This window comes from Pituophis catenifer, unplaced genomic scaffold (genome assembly GCF_029215685.1).
Source record: "Pituophis catenifer annectens isolate HBS135680 unplaced genomic scaffold, rPitCat1.0.hap2 SCAF_2, whole genome shotgun sequence".
Lineage (NCBI taxonomy): Eukaryota > Metazoa > Chordata > Lepidosauria > Squamata > Colubridae > Pituophis > Pituophis catenifer.
In genome coordinates, this window is record NW_027256882.1 from 41421350 (window position 1) to 41436817 (window position 15468).

Genomic DNA, 15468 nt, shown 5'->3' on the forward strand with positions numbered 1-15468 from the left:
GAGATGCTTTGCAGGCTTCGGGCCTTGTTCCAGACGCGCCTGATTGAACTCAAGGGGGGCGATTGCAGCGGTTTACGGCTTCTGCCACCTGGTGTCTCTCCCTCCCCAAATCACCCCGATTTTGGAAATCAGGGTAAATAGACGGACTGATCAAGCCCCCTTCGGCGGCAGCACGGAGAGGGTGACGTTTCTCCAGCGGGCGGAGCGCGCAGATCAGAGCCATTCTTTCCGTAGTTCTGCTCATCCGCCAGCGCTATCCGTGATACAGTCGATCCGGAACAAGGAGAGGGGAGCTCTCGGTCACCATGGAGAACCCGGTGGAAAGCCTGCACAAGGAAGCCACTTGCTCCGTGTGCCTGGAGTATTTCCGAGACCCGGTTTCCATTGCTTGCGGCCACAGCTTTTGCCGCGCCTGCATCACCCAGTGCTGGAAGGACCAGAGCACCAATTTCTCCTGTCCGCAATGCCGGGAAATCGCCCTGCAGAGGAATTTCAGACCTAACCGGGAGCTGGGAAACGTGGTGGAGATCACCAGGCGGCTGAGCTTGCACGCCTTGCAAGGGGCCGCAGGGCAAGAAGAAGGAGAAGGGAGGCCGCTGTGCGAAAAGCATCAGGAGGCGCTGAAGCTCTTTTGCAGCGAAGAAGAAAGCCTCATCTGCTGTATCTGCAGGGAGGCGCGGGCTCACCGGAGCCACACGGTCTTCCCCATCGAAGAAGCCGCCCAGGATTATAAGGTATCGGGAGGCGCCCTCGCCCTCTGCCCCGCACAGGTTTACGCGCGCCTGGCTCTCCTTCCGGGCAACTCCCAAATCAGGATTAAAATCCCCGGAAGGAGGGAGGGCAAAATCTTCATCTGAAGGCTGCCCCGCTTTCTCCTGTCTGCATCCTGACTCAATCCGAAGCGTATGTAGAACAACTTTTGTAATATTGCAACTCTTGTAATATTTTCACAGATAGGTTTACTGCTTCCATTGAAAAATACTACTGCATTTGATAATTATAGATGAGAAATTACAGGTAGACCTCGACTTAAAACCCTTTGTTCCCATCCATTAGCAGGCTGGCATTTTAGATTTCCCATACAAAGAAAGATGTGTGGTAACCCCATTTGTTTCAGCGCAATAGTCAAATATTGTCCAATGTTGCTTTTTCAGATAACCCCACCTTTTCGCCCTTGCGATTTCTTTCAAGCAGCCTCTCGAAGTTGTAGATATCTTTCCCATGCTCTACTACCTAATTCCTGATGTGATGCACGATCTCAACCCCATCAGGAGTGATTATCTGGTGGTTTCTGAGCCATCTATTAACCAAGTTCTATATTGCATAGTATTTTCAGCCAGGTACTGCTAGGTAGAAATCTATGGAGGGATGGGGACAATTAATTATAACAAAATATTTCAAACTTAGATTCTCTTTCTTTAGAAAGAAATTGAATGCCGTCTGCAAAAACTGAAGGAAGAACTAGAGAAACTTCTACGACTAAAACTGGCTGGAGAGGTTAGACATCAGGAATCTCTGGTTAGTATACTATAGACTCTGTTGACAGATTTCAGTGGCTACCTGGGTGCTTAAATTCTCCCATTCCCCCTCCCCAAATGTCTTTTCTCTATTCTGTTTCTCTCTTTCCCGCTCCAGAAGCTTGTTGTTCTGTTCTTGTAACACCACATTTCTTTTCCCTTGAATTCTTTATATTTTTTAAGAGTTTTGATGGAAAGACAGTAATTCCCACAATGGAAGAGTGGATGGAGTTAGCAGAGATAGAGAAATTGACTGTTTTAATTAAAGAAAACAATGTACCTAATTTTGTTTCTGTTTGGTAACCACTTTTGGACTTCTTGCTTGACAGTGTAAAAACATGAAACTTTGATTTTAGATTTTGATGATTAGAATGATTTTGTAATTATAGCAATGGTTTGAAATGCTGTGAAATATAAAACAAAAGTTGAAGTTGCATATTTTTGTAATTTCCTGCACCAAAGAAAATCGGAAGTCATTGTCTTTTGTTTCTCTTTTTGTACTTTCCTCTTTCTCTTTCTTGTTTTTCTACCTTTTGTTTCTTCTATATATTTTTATCATATAATGAAACTTAACAAAACATTTAAAAAGGAAACAGTGCAGGTAATGGGGGTTTTGGGCTGTCTTCCATTCTGACTGTGACCTGGCCTGACCATCTACTTTGCATATCTTGGAAAGCTGGTTTTAAGATCCAAAAATTCAGATCCTTGACTCTTTTTTTTTTTTTTTTTAATTTGACTTATATGCCGCCCTTCTCCGGAGACTCAGGGCGGCTTACAATGTGCTCAGCAATAGCCTTCATCCTTTTGTATATTTATACAAAGTCAGCTTATTGCCCCCACAACTGGGTCCTCAATTTACCTACCTTAGAAAGGATGGAAGGCTGAGTCAACCTTGAGCCTTGGCGAGATTCGAACCTGCAGTAATTGCAGGCAGCTGGTCTTAATAACCAGCTTAATAACAGGGTGCCTTAGACCACTGTACTACCAAGGCTCTTATTTTAGGAAATTGCATCCAGACATTCAGTGACTGCTTATCTTCCAAAAGCCTTGCCCCGCCCTTTTTTCAAGTTCATCTCCCTATTGTATTACAGAATCAAACAGACACTGAAAGACAAAAAGTGGTGATGGAATTTGAGCAAATGCATCACTTTTTGGATGAACAGGAGAAGCTTCTGCTGGCTCAGCTGAAGGAGATGGAAAGGGAGATTGTCAAGCATCAGAAAATATATGACACGAAGGTTTCTGATGAAATTGTTGCTCTTACTATCCTGATTGATGAAATAGAAGAGAAGCTCGAGCAGCCAGACAGTGAATTCCTTCAGGTGAGAGGAGTGGCTTCAGAAGGGAACCTTGAAAAGAAGGTGTACCAAATACATTGTGATGAAGCCTTACATAGCTGCCCTGGGTGATGGGGAGGACCCTCTACACTGGAGGTGTTTAAACAGGCAAGACAGCCATCTGTCAAGAGATGCTGTAATTGCAGATGCCTGCACTGGGATCGGGGTTTGACTAGATGACCTCAAGCTCCCTTTCAAGCTATATATTCTATGATTCTATTATATAAAGAAGTAAATAAGAGAATTTCACTTGAAGGAATGGTGTTGAAATAGGTTATAATTCTATTTAAAGAGGTTATTTCTCGGTTCCTACAGAAAAGTCCACAAAGAGAAATACTTCTGGAATTTTTTTTTTAAAAAATCTATATTCTAAAAACATAGACAGAAATAGGCATTTGCATGACTATCCTGTCTCCTACCTAACCCACCCAAATCCCTAAGCAACAGAAATCAAATCTCTCTCTGTCTTGATTGCTATTTGGTATGCAGTGTTTTGTTACCCCAAATCCTCATAAAGCAATTTTTTCAAAAAAAAATCTGCTAATTACCCCACAGCAAAAGCTTTTAATTCTTTGTGTTTTTTTATTAGTAGTATATCTATGTTCTTGGAGAGAATAAATTACAGAAACTCTGTTGTGTAGTTCATTGCTAGTAGTATTACAGATCAGAAATGGAACTAGGAATTGTTTTGATTTCAAAATTTCCCCCATTTCTATTGACAATCAATGTTAATCCATTGGAGATACTCTGTGGCGAAACCTGGCTAGCATGCATGCAGCTTGGATATTTAAATGTGTAAAATCAATAATGTTGAATGAAAAAAGCTAGAACATGACTGTTGTTGAGACTAACTTTTGATATTTCACCTCACCCTTCCTTTCTGACCAGCAAAGCAGTACAATATTTTGTACTGATGTGTTGTTGGGAGATCAAAATCATATGCATTTAACATTTCACACCACCTGAGAACATACTATAGAAATAGCAAACAATATTGTTAGATTATATTTTTTGCTAAAATTTGCTCAGCAAGTCTCTTCATGATCATCAAGTTTAGATCTGTGTATTGTCGTCTGCTTTCATTCCGATTCATTCATTTTTCCACCTGGGGGGGTTCCTTTTCCTTATAATGATTAGAGAGCAACCTAAAAACAGTTGCACCACAGTTTCTCAAATATACTTTCTCTGTTCTTCAGATATAGTGGCTCTAATGAGAATCGAACTGTTATATTCATTGTCATGCAGAGTTCCTGTCTTTCTCTCCCCACCCACACTTCTCTTTCTCTAGGATATCAGAAGCACATTGTGCAGGTATGTGGCTCCACACTCGCAACTAGAGGCACATTTTCCTCAAAAGTGGCCTTGCTTATTTTGGGGCAGATAGTTTGCCTTTGAAAGCGTTTGGCTTCTGCATTAGACACTGACCTATGCAATGGCTTTTCTTTTCAGGCATGGACATAGGCATTCCTGTGGTCTTTGACCAGCAGAAATCTATCCTGCCCCCGCCCCCCCAAAAAAAGTCTCAGTGATGTGGTTGATGGCTGTTGCTGCCCTTAAAGAGTTTTCATGGACAATTTAAGGGGAAGTGATTGGTGAATTGTCCTGGTTTTATTTCCCCTCCCATGGAGTGTCCTTAGCCAGCAGGAAAATCAGCCACCACATCCTTAACATATGATGAGTGGGCTTGGATAGATTCCTGGGATAGAAGATTCAGCAGCTTTTCAAGCTTCCTGATTGATAATCCATTGCAGTAGATTTTCTTTATGTATGCATCCCATCACTTTCAGCTATTTCTGGTAGAGCACTAAACTAGTGTCCCAAAAATTCTCCAAAGCACCTGAGGGCAGGACAAGAAGCAATGGGTGGAAACTAATCAAGGAGAGAAGCAACCTAGAACTAAGGAGAAATTTCCTGACAGTTAAAACAATTAACCAGTGGAACGACTTGCCTCCAGAAGTTGTGAATTCTCCAACACTGGATGTTTTTAAGAAGAGATTGGACAACCATTTGTCTGAAATGGTCTAGGGTTTCCTGCTTAAGCAGGGGGTTGGACTTGGACACCTCCAAGGTCCCTTCCAACTCTGTTATTCTATTCTATTCTAAATTATCTGTCTGATAGGTTGCACGTGCACTGCAGAGGAATGGGCATTAAGCGTGACTTTCCATTTTGTCCCAAACCTCTCCCCTTTCTACATGATCTGGTACCCGGACTATTGCTTGGATAAAGGCTTAACTATCTTCCAGAAGAGCACCAGACCCATATTCAGAAGTACCATATTTTACAGAATATAAGACGCTCTGGACTATAAGACATACCTACTTATTTTTGGGGAGGAAAACAAGGAAAAAAAATCTGTCTCTGCCTTCCAGCAATTTGCCTCCTTGCAGCAAACAGCAAACAGCCTGCTTTAGTTTCATTTTCAACACAGTCTGATTAGCACAAGAAAAAAAAATCTGCCTCCCAGCAATTTGCTTCCTTGCAGCAAACAGCAGAGACCCGCGCAGCAATAGGCAATGGTAATCCCTGCAGCCTGAAACATCTGAGGGTCAGGAGGCCGATCCAACCGACAATCAACTGCTTGTGCTAATCAGGCTGTGCTGAAGCTGAAACGGGCTGTTTGCTGTAAGGAGGTAAATTGCTGGGAGGCAGAGGCCAAAGGGTGGGGACCAGCGAACAGGCAGGGCTACTTTCAGTGTATAAGACACACCCAAATTTTCACCCTCTTCTGGGGTGGGTGGGAAAGTATGTCTTATACTCCAAAAAATACGGTAACCCACTAACAGGTCATGGGCCAAACAGAGGGATGTGAGGAGCATCAAGAAAGCAGACTTTTGCTTTGATCCATGCCGTGTGCTGTACATGCAGCCTGTCTGCCAAGCGAAGTAGGAAGGTGCAATCAGTAAGACGTGCAAAGGAAAGGGCGGTTGGTACCTGTCTATGGCCAGCAGCGTCTGTGACCTGTCACTCAAGCTGAAGGCAGAAATCTTTGACAATTTTGCCCCCACTCCTACCAATGTCCCAAATTAATAAGTACCACAAGATAGTGTACTAGTGTAGTGTAGTAGGTAGTGTGGCATAAAGAGACTGTGTACTATTAGCCAGGGGTGAAATCCAATTATTTTCCCTACTGGTTCTGTGGGCGTGGCTTGGTGGGCTGGCAGCGGAAGGATATTGCAAAATCTCCATTCCCACCCCACTCCAGGGGGAGGATACTGCAAAATCTCCATTCCCACCCCACTCTGGGGCCAGCCAGAGGTGGTATTTACCAGTTCTCTGAATTGCTCAAAATTTCTGCTACCGGTTCTCCAGATCCTGCTAGAACCTGCTGGATTTCACCCCTGCTGTTAGCCCTCTAGGCCATGGAGCTACCCGTGCCACACATACATTAAACTATAAACGTATGGCTGCATGCAATCCCTTGTCAGCAGTAGTAGCAGAAAACCTGTAACACATTCATTTGGGACAAAACCAACAACAAACTGTTGGCAGAAACCTACCCTTTTCCTTTAAATTAACCAATTCGGTGGTCCATTTTTTAAAACGCAACTCTAACACTCTTGCAAAATATCAATAGTCTTTAAAACAGGGACTAGAACTCTTCCAGGAAAACACGGTATTATAACATAAGAAGGCTCTGTAAAGCCCAGTCAAACAGTAAGGGAGCAGATCAGAGGTGGGCTTCAAAAATTTTAGCAAGGGGTTCTCTGCCTGGTTGCTGGGTGGATGTGGCCATGGTGTGGGGAGGTTTGCCCTTCCCGGGCTCTGGAGGCTTTCCTCAAGCTTCCGGGAGAGCGAAAACAGCATCCCCAGGCTCCGGAGGCCCTCTGGAGGCTGGAAATGGGCCCATTTCCGGCTTTCCTGAACTTCCGGTAGGCCCATTTTTCGCCCTCCCCAACCCTCCGCACATGCCTTGCACTTACCTTCATCCAAGACGGGCTGTGTGGGGACTCCTGGGAGGGATGGGCGGGGCAAGGCCAGCCAGGAGTGGCATTTGGGGGTTCTCCAAACTGCACAGAATCTTAGCTAGAGGTTCTCCCAAACCCGAGCAGCCCACCCCTGGAGCAGACGCCTCTGTGGCTTCTGCCCTCTTCCACACTGTGGCCCAAATGTCTATGAAGATCAGTGGCCAGAGGGTATGTCTGCAGCAGCCTAGAAAGGCCAAGAGGAGCTAGGCAGACCCCAGCTCATGAGTCTACCACTACCAACATAATCAGTGAAGCCTTGGAGACTATTACTATAGCAAGTCTATAGTCTATGGCAAGACTATTATTATAGCAAAAGGAAAATTAAAATGGGAACAATTAAATAGGATATGAGCTGCCTTCATGGTGGACTGAGATAAGATGAAGGCAGCAATGAGGAAATGTTCCGAAAAAAGAGTTAGCAAAGCATCTTGATGCAGCAACATAAAGATAGTTCCTCCTTCTCAGTTCTGACTACTGCAACTAGCAGAGATTATCTTGATCAGCTACTAGTGTTTTAAGAGCAGAGTCCAAAATAACCTGGGGGTTTGAGCTTTCAAAGCAAAAGTTCTATCTCTCCACCCCCTCCCTCACTTTTGAAGTTGGTATGGCTTTCCTATTTTGCTTTTTTTCTGTAGTTCACCCAGGTCTAACTCCATTGAAGAACGTCTCTAAGCTCCTCATGCTGCACAAGAGGAAGCTTTTATTAAAATAATATTGGATGGGTGGATGGGTGGGGGAGATAACTAGAAACTGAGAGGTAGATAACCATTACCTCTACAGGAAGGCATTTCACCAAATTCTTGTCAGACATTTCTAGTTGCTGTGCAGCACTCAGACACAGATGGGCAAACTTTGGAGAAAGGGAGGTTTTGTGGGTCATTTTGAGAGCATGTCCGCACAGTTCTAATCAATATCCTAATAATTGTAATTAAGATTACAATTCTATTTCATAGCTAATATTTATTTATTTAGTTAGTTAGTTAAATTTATATGCCGCCCTTCTCCTGAAGGACTCGGGGCGGCTCACAAAAGGTTAAAAACCGAAGAACAATAAAAATATAATTAATTTAGCATAATTAAAATCCCACAATTTAAAACCCATATTAAAATCAATTAAAAACACCCCGCAGATCAGATGAGTAGTTTAAAAAGCCACGTCTTTAGGTCCTTGCGGAAGGAGCGGAGATCAGGAGCCGTTTGGAGCTCAGTGGGTAAGGCATTCCAGAGGGTCGGTGCAGTGAGCAGGCTGCCATTTGGACAGCTAGTAAAAGCGTGTAACCAGTCACCTTCCCAAAGCATTGTAGGATGCACAGGAAACAAGTGAGGATCACATGTTGTCCACATATTCATTAATAAATTTTCTAGGTACAAAATGATGCACTGAGGCAGGAAGAAACAATACAATGCCACGTAGATGAAAAGAGACATGAAAAATGGGCATTTTATGCAGATTACCTGAGAAAAAACCCAATTCTACCCACAACAACTATAAATGCCACTATGATGGATAATCAGGTAGAAGACGCTCTATTGTTGGGAATAAAGTTTTTTTTTTTAGTGCTAGCAATACGGGGAGAAAGTCTGCCTCTTTCAAAAGAGCCTTGGTAGTACAGTGGTTTAAAGCACCCTGTTATTAACACAGCTGCCTGCAATTACTGCCGGTTCGAATCTTACCAGGCTCAAGGTTGACTCAGCCTTCCATCCTTTCTAAGGTAGGTTAAATGAGGACCCAGTTTGTGGAGGCAATAAGCTGACTTTGTATAAATATACAAAAGTATGAAGGCTATTGCTTAACACATTGTAAGCCGTCCTGAGTCTCCGGAGAAGGGCGGCATATAAATCAAATTTAAAAAAAAAAATACAGTAGTGTCAGTTTCTACTTTGCACCAAAATATAGAGGAACAGTATAGCATAAGATAGGAAGTTCCCAGTTGAAAGGCATAGAAATTATTTACTGTTCCCTTTTTTTGGTGCAGTGGTTAAAATGTCAGTCTAGAAACCAGAAGACTGGGAGTTCTAGTCCCGCTTTAGGCATAAAAGTTAGCCGGGTGACTTTGGGTCAGTCAGTTTCAGCTCAAATCTCCACACAGGGATTTTGTTGCGGGGAAAATAAGAGAAGGGAAAAGTATGATGTATGTCCTCTGCCTTCAGTTACTTATAAAAAGTAATAAAAATGGGATAAAAATCTAGTAAATAAATAAAGTAAATAAATAATTAAGGTATAGCCCACATTGGACAAGGACATGACACTTTCTATAGCCTTGGGTGGCAGTCCATACCTGCTTTACTACTCTGTCTGAATTCACAGGCAAATAGAAATAGCAAGAAAATTGCATTAACATGGGAACTAGACCCAAAAACCTACTCTGCACCCATATCTATATCAACAGCACCATTACAAGCCCCAAATAACTTGAAACACAGGATTAGGGGCACCATCACATCTTCTTTCAATTTGATAAGTATTATCTTTGAGTAACGTTCCTCTTTGATTCTATGTAGAACAAACAGTCCAGACTTGGTGCAGAAGAGTGAATAAAATGCATGTTTGACTCTGGTGTATAAAACAGTTCAAAATAGTAATAGTTCATTTTAACCTCCCAGGAACTGTTCTGAAACAAACTCTTACCAGCATAATTGAGTAGGAGACCGTGGGTCACATATACACATATACAATAAATGTTTAACCCTTTGCAATAGTCAATAATGAGCACCGCCCCCTAGAGTGGGAACGACTAGCATATATGTGCGAGGGGAACCTTTATCAGTGGTGGGAATCAAATTTTTTTACTACTGGTTCTGTGGGTGTGGCTTGGTGGGCATGGCATGGCTTGGTGGGTATGGCAGGGGAAGGATACTGTAAAATCTCAATTCCCTGCTCAGTCCAGGGGAAGATTACTGCAAAATCCCCATTTCCTCCCGATCAGCTGGGACTCGGGGCAGAGAATAGATGGAGGTGGGGCCAGTCAGAAGTGGTATTTACCGGTTCTCCAAACTATTCAAAATTTCCACTACCAGTTCTCCAGAACTGATCAGAATATGCTGAAATCACCTCTGACTTTTACCTTTATCTTTTTAATCTGCATCTGCATAACAACACCGTCTTCTCCTCTCTTCCCTGTTCTTAATTTAGTTTATCCCAGTGTTTCTCAACCTCAGCAATTTTAAGATGTATGGACTGCAACTCCCAGAATTTTTCACACATCTTAAAGTTGCTAAGGTTTAGAAACACTGATTTAGCCACTCCATGCAACTGATGAAGTGAATTTCATTCATGAAAGTTTATGCCTTTTAATAAATAGTACTGGTCTGAAAAGTCGTTGCCAGATTTTGGATTTTTAAAAAAAAGCAATGGACATAATTTGTCCCAGTGAATAAAGAAATGAGAAAAAAGAGCTTGGCTAATTGATAAAAATTACAAATAACAGCCAACTCCAACAACAATTTACCCTGATCTCAAAATTCTACTTTTGTACTATTGTAAAGCCAGTTTCAATAATGCATTGAATCTAGATTTACAGGTAGTCCTCTATTTACAACCAGTTGCTTAACAACTGTAAAAAGGTATGACAGACACCCCCCCCCAAGCTATTTATGACCCGACTTTGAAGTTACAATGGCTGCATACCCCATCCCCTGCAGTCATGTGATTGCATTGGGTGTTTGCTACTAGGCTCATCTTTATTGGTCTTTGTAGCATCCTGTAGTCATGTGACTGTGGTTTTTTACTTTTTTTGCCAGTTTCTGGTGTTTACTTCCGGTTTCTGGGAAATAATGCCTGTTGGGTAAAAGGGATTTGCTTAATGACCATAGTATTTGCTTAATGACACACAAAAAAATCAGACCCAATTACATGATGCCTTAACTTACAACCGCAACAACCTATGACCATAATTCCAGGCTTAATTATGGTTGTAAGTTGTGGACTACCTGTAATAGTGCCTTAACAAATTCAATAAATAAATAAATGCACCACCATTTCTGGGATTCACATTAACCATGACTAACTCACCACACCAAATCAGTGTGTCAAAAATTTGGGGGAGGGAGAAAACTGCTTGAAAAGGTATCATGTAAGTCTTTAAATACTTTGGATCCAAACCAGTGATAGGGCAGTAAAAAAAAAAAAAGACAACAAACAGTACATTGTTAAGGGCATCAGTTTAACGTATAGTTAATCCAATTCCTTGGATATAGACTGCTGGTCATCCTAAACAAAAGTATCAATGATGTTAAGTGATGGACCGCATCTGTTAATAAGGTGGGGGCAGTTCATCTAGTATCACTCGATTCACAGGTTTGCAGATCCTGTAGGCTTGCCAAAGAAAAGAGCATAATTAGAATATTAGAATATTAATAATACTGCTAGTAAAGCAGCTCGACTCCCTTCAGAAAAAGTTCTCTTTTTCTAAACAAGAGTCATGCAACCTTTACTGACAATATTAACCATAATCTCCTCAGACACCAGCACCATGAGGGGAAAATGATCTGATCCTTCTCTTTCTAGGTTTGATAAGGAGCCCTTCCAAGTCCCTGAGGGGATGCCAATCAAGATGGAAAAGAGACTAGAAGAGTTCTCGGAGAAAAATACGGTGCTTGCAGAAATGCTGAAGAATCTCAAAGGTACAAAACAAAAAAAAATCTGTATGAATTATGATTATACTCAGCAACAAAACAATGTAGGATTCCCCCAACCAGCTAGCTATATTTTTTTTTAGGATTCTGTATGAAGTTCCCTCCAGTTTTTCTGCCTTTTCCTTTGTTACCTTCAGATAGATACAGTTAATGCTCGATTTATAACCATTCGTTTACCATATGAAGTTACAACAGCACTGAAAAAAAGTGACTTATAACCGTTTTTCACACTTACAACCATTGCAGCATCCCCATGGTAACGTGAACAAAATTTGGATAGCAATAGCGCTTAGATTTATATACCGCTTTGTAGTGCTTTACAGCCCTCTCTAAGCAGTTTATAGAGTCAGCATATTGCCCCCAATCAACTGGGTCCTCATTTTACCAACCTCAGAAGGATGAAAGGCTGAGTCAACCTTGAGCCTCTCAGGATTGAACTGCCGGCAGTGAGCAGAGTCAGCCTGCAATACTGCATTCTAACCATTGTGCTACTTGGCAACTGGTTCATATTTATGACAGTTACAGTGTCATACAATCACCTTTTGCGACCTTCTGACAAGCAAAGTCAGTGGAGAAGCCAGATTCAATTAACAACCATGTTACTAACTTAACAACTGCCCTGATTCACTTAACAACTGTTACAAGAAAGGTCATAACATGAGGCAAATCTCACTTAACTGTCTCCTTTAGCAACAGACATTTTGAGCTCAAATGTGGTCGTAGGTCAAGGACTAGATGTAGTAGGCATTCTGGGTTCTCTGTTCATACTGTGACCTCACTGGATTGTTCTAATACTGTACTATATTTCTTGAAACCTTGGAGGTTCCTTGAAGTGGCTGACACCTCTTTTTCTCCGGTCAATTCCTGGCTACAATCTAGTTAGTGCTCAATAGCTGTATTATGTAGTTTCTATTGGATGGAAAACCAATGGGGGGGGGGGAATCTAGCTTAAAAGTACTTTAAAAGTATTACAAAGTGCTCAAATGCAGCAGTATGTTTATTTTTCTCTAGAGCTTCCTGGTGAATGATAATACGAATTTATGACATGTTTGGATTTTATTAATTTCCTTCCATGCATTTTTCTGGTATTACTGTCAATTTCTTTCTGGTTAGAAATGACCTTGTATGTGTAATTTCTATTTATAAAACTTTTAGGTTTCTACAGTAATTTACATTTTTTTTTCTTTTGACTTATCATCCTGGAAATTAGTCCTCTAAAAGCACTTTAAATCTGTGATTTTAATTTCAATAAATATTATAAATATGTCTAATGTTAAATCAATATTGTCACTTGCAAAATAGATATAATAGTTAAATCAACTGGAAAATTAATATTTTTTAAAAAAAATAAATACTACAATTATCACAAAGTATCCAAATCTCCGCACAGTATTCTTTTGAATACATATAGTCTCTCTGAAATCAAGCTCATCTCAGAATGATGTATTTCTTGGCAGAAATATGGAAGTGGTTTAGCACTCTCTTTTTCTAGGATATTTTATTCAACTTCCAGTCTATAATCTGGGATTTCTGATAGTCTTCTGATGACATACTGCCCTGTTTAAAGATCAGCCAAAGTCAACTAAGTTCTAATTCAATAAAACAGTATAAACAACAAGCTTTTTTCCTGAAAAATTTGCTCTTCAATACCACCAAAATGAAATCATCAGTCATTCATTGGAAGCATATGGGACTTAGTGTTCAAATTCTAACATTTTAACCATTTTGAAAATTAACAGCTTCTTCAAACTGAAATGCCCTTTTTGTCTTTTCTTTAGACACTCTGCCCTCAGAACTAGGAACTGAATGGGGTAAGTATGTGAGATTTGAAATGAAGTTTGTTCATGCTTCTTTGGCTCTGCAAGGAAATGATAGCTGTTGGTTACATACTATATAAGATTTGATATGTTAGCTACTTTAATTAGCAGATTAAACTTCATGCTTTTACTTTTGATTTTAAGTTTCATCATTCTATCTAGGTGAATATTGCATGAACTAGGATGTCATGTAGGTTTACCTTCAATACAGGGAACCCAAGACCAGTCACAGGTGTTTAGCTGCTGTTACCTAAGGATTATTTGCATTATTATTGTTTTGATAAAACAAGTGCTTTCATTTCAATGGTTCATTGAAATTCATTCATTTCATTCATCCTTTTCCCTCCTTCTCCCTGCAGTTAACATAACCCTTGACAAAGACACGGCAAACCCCCAAGTCATAATTTCTGAGGATCGAAAAAGTGCAAGATGGGATGTCACTCGGACTGACGTGCCACATAATCCAAAGAGATTCAAGTCCTCTTGCTGTGTGCTGGGTTGTGAAGGATTCACATCTGGGAGACATTATTGGGAAGTCAACGTGGAAGATGGAGGCATCTGGGCGATAGGAGTAGCCAGGGGCTCTGTGAGGAGGAAGATAGAACTTAAACTCACTCCAGAGGAAGGGATTTGGGCCTTGCAAGGAGATTTTGGTCAATACCAGGCTCTCACCTCACCTGTAACTGCTCTGCCGCTCCTTTGTACCCCCAGGAGAATCAGAGTGTTTCTGGACTATGAAAGAGGACAAGTAGAATTTTTCAATGCCGACACAAAAGATTCCATCTTCCTTTTTCCCTCAGCATTGTTTGCTGGCGAGAGGATTTTCCCCTTTTTTAAGGTGTTGCTTGCTCAGCTGACGCTGGATGGCTGAAGAGCTCCCTTTGAGGAAGATGCATCCACATTATATTAAGTCTGAATTCAAGAGGAGTTTAAAAGAAGAATTATGCATGTTGAATCGAGTTCTGGTCTGCATTAATAGCTGCAAGTACTAAAAAGTGGAAGTGGTTCTCCATATGTAGTTAGTATAGATCATTGAGATGAGGTATTGTGTATGACACCGAATGTTGATGATGTCTGCATTGTAATCTACGAAGTGGATTAGAATAACTGGTTTTAATTATATGGTAGCCTGTAAAGTTGTGTAGTCTTGTCCCTTCATCAGTTCCTTATCTGTTGTAATAAGTCTTTATCATTTTGTCAAAGGAGATGGCATAAGCATTATCTGATGTTTTTGGACCCCATGGACTGAAGGTGAAAATAATAGTTAAATCAAGTGGAAAAAGTGCTTTACATAAGGCTTCAACATACTTGACTTTGTCTGATTCTAATGCTAAAGACTCATGTTGTTTATTCTGATTGATGACTTTTTTTATAACAGTTGCCTCTGCTAATTACTGATTTGATTTTAAGTAAGTTAGCATCAATATAAGATTATCTTTATGTTAGTACTAAACTAATTTGAAAATTCTTGTGCAGTTTCACACAGCTTGTAAATCTCTTTTTTATTTAATCTCTTTTGTTTTATGATTGTCCTTTTACGTATATGTTAAAATAAACATTAAAAAAGCAGGTGCTTCAATACTCGTACTCCTGTATTAGGAGATTTTGTGTTTGTGACAAATTTGGAGGAATAAACTACAAATGTCTTTTCTGTGGCAAAGCAAGACTTCCTTTGTGAATTTTTTGCTGATACTTGACTTTCACTACAAAATCATACACATCACTTGCATTTTCAATTACTGGAGTAGTGTCATTAGCAGAGAACATATTTACACACATGCAAACACATGTGGCTATATAAACACATGTATATAGGCAACAAAAAATGAAACCTTTGTTTTAAAAAACTATTTGGCAAAGAGAGTTTTTTACATAAAATGGCAGTTAATATGTATGGTGACCTATGTTACATTGTTTATGTGCCATCTGGTCATTTTCATATGCTAATGACCATACAGATTTTTCCATGACAATATTTTCTGTCTATGGTTTTCTTGGCAAAAATACAGGAATGGTTTACTATGGCCTTCTCTTTCACTCTGCATGAATTGATGGCTTTGTCACTGTCGCAGCTAGTGGTCATCTGTGTGCTGCTGCCCAGTTAGAGCCACTTGCTTCCTCAGCTGGGTAGCTTGGATGAGCTTCACACCTGAGTGACCCTACTGAGGATAAAGACTTTTAGCTACTCCTCAAGTT

At 40.7% G+C, this 15468-nt stretch overlaps 1 protein-coding gene across 1 annotated transcript; it reads left to right on the plus strand.

Annotated features, from left to right (window-relative positions):
- Window positions 1–305: 305 nt before the first annotated feature.
- On the plus strand, window positions 306–14217 carry LOC139309420 (zinc finger protein RFP-like). Its single transcript, XM_070933486.1, has 7 exons — window positions 306–734; window positions 1423–1518; window positions 2609–2839; window positions 4143–4165; window positions 11328–11443; window positions 13234–13266; window positions 13632–14217. Exons 1-7 carry the CDS (start codon window positions 306–308, stop codon window positions 14141–14143), a joined length of 1440 nt encoding a protein of 479 aa, XP_070789587.1. The 3' UTR covers window positions 14144–14217.
- The last annotated feature ends 1251 nt before the right edge of the window (window positions 14218–15468 follow it).

Bases quoted from the DNA above. Each gene is read 5' to 3' on its own strand.
- LOC139309420 (XM_070933486.1), top strand. From the start codon at position 306: ATGGAGAACCCGGTGGAAAGCCTGCACAAGGAAGCCACTTGCTCCGTG. The intron at 2,840-4,142 runs GTGAGAGGAGTG...CTCTTTCTCTAG, and splicing joins CAGACAGTGAATTCCTTCAG to GATATCAGAAGCACATTGTG. The intron at 4,166-11,327 runs GTATGTGGCTCC...TTCTCTTTCTAG, and splicing joins ATCAGAAGCACATTGTGCAG to GTTTGATAAGGAGCCCTTCC.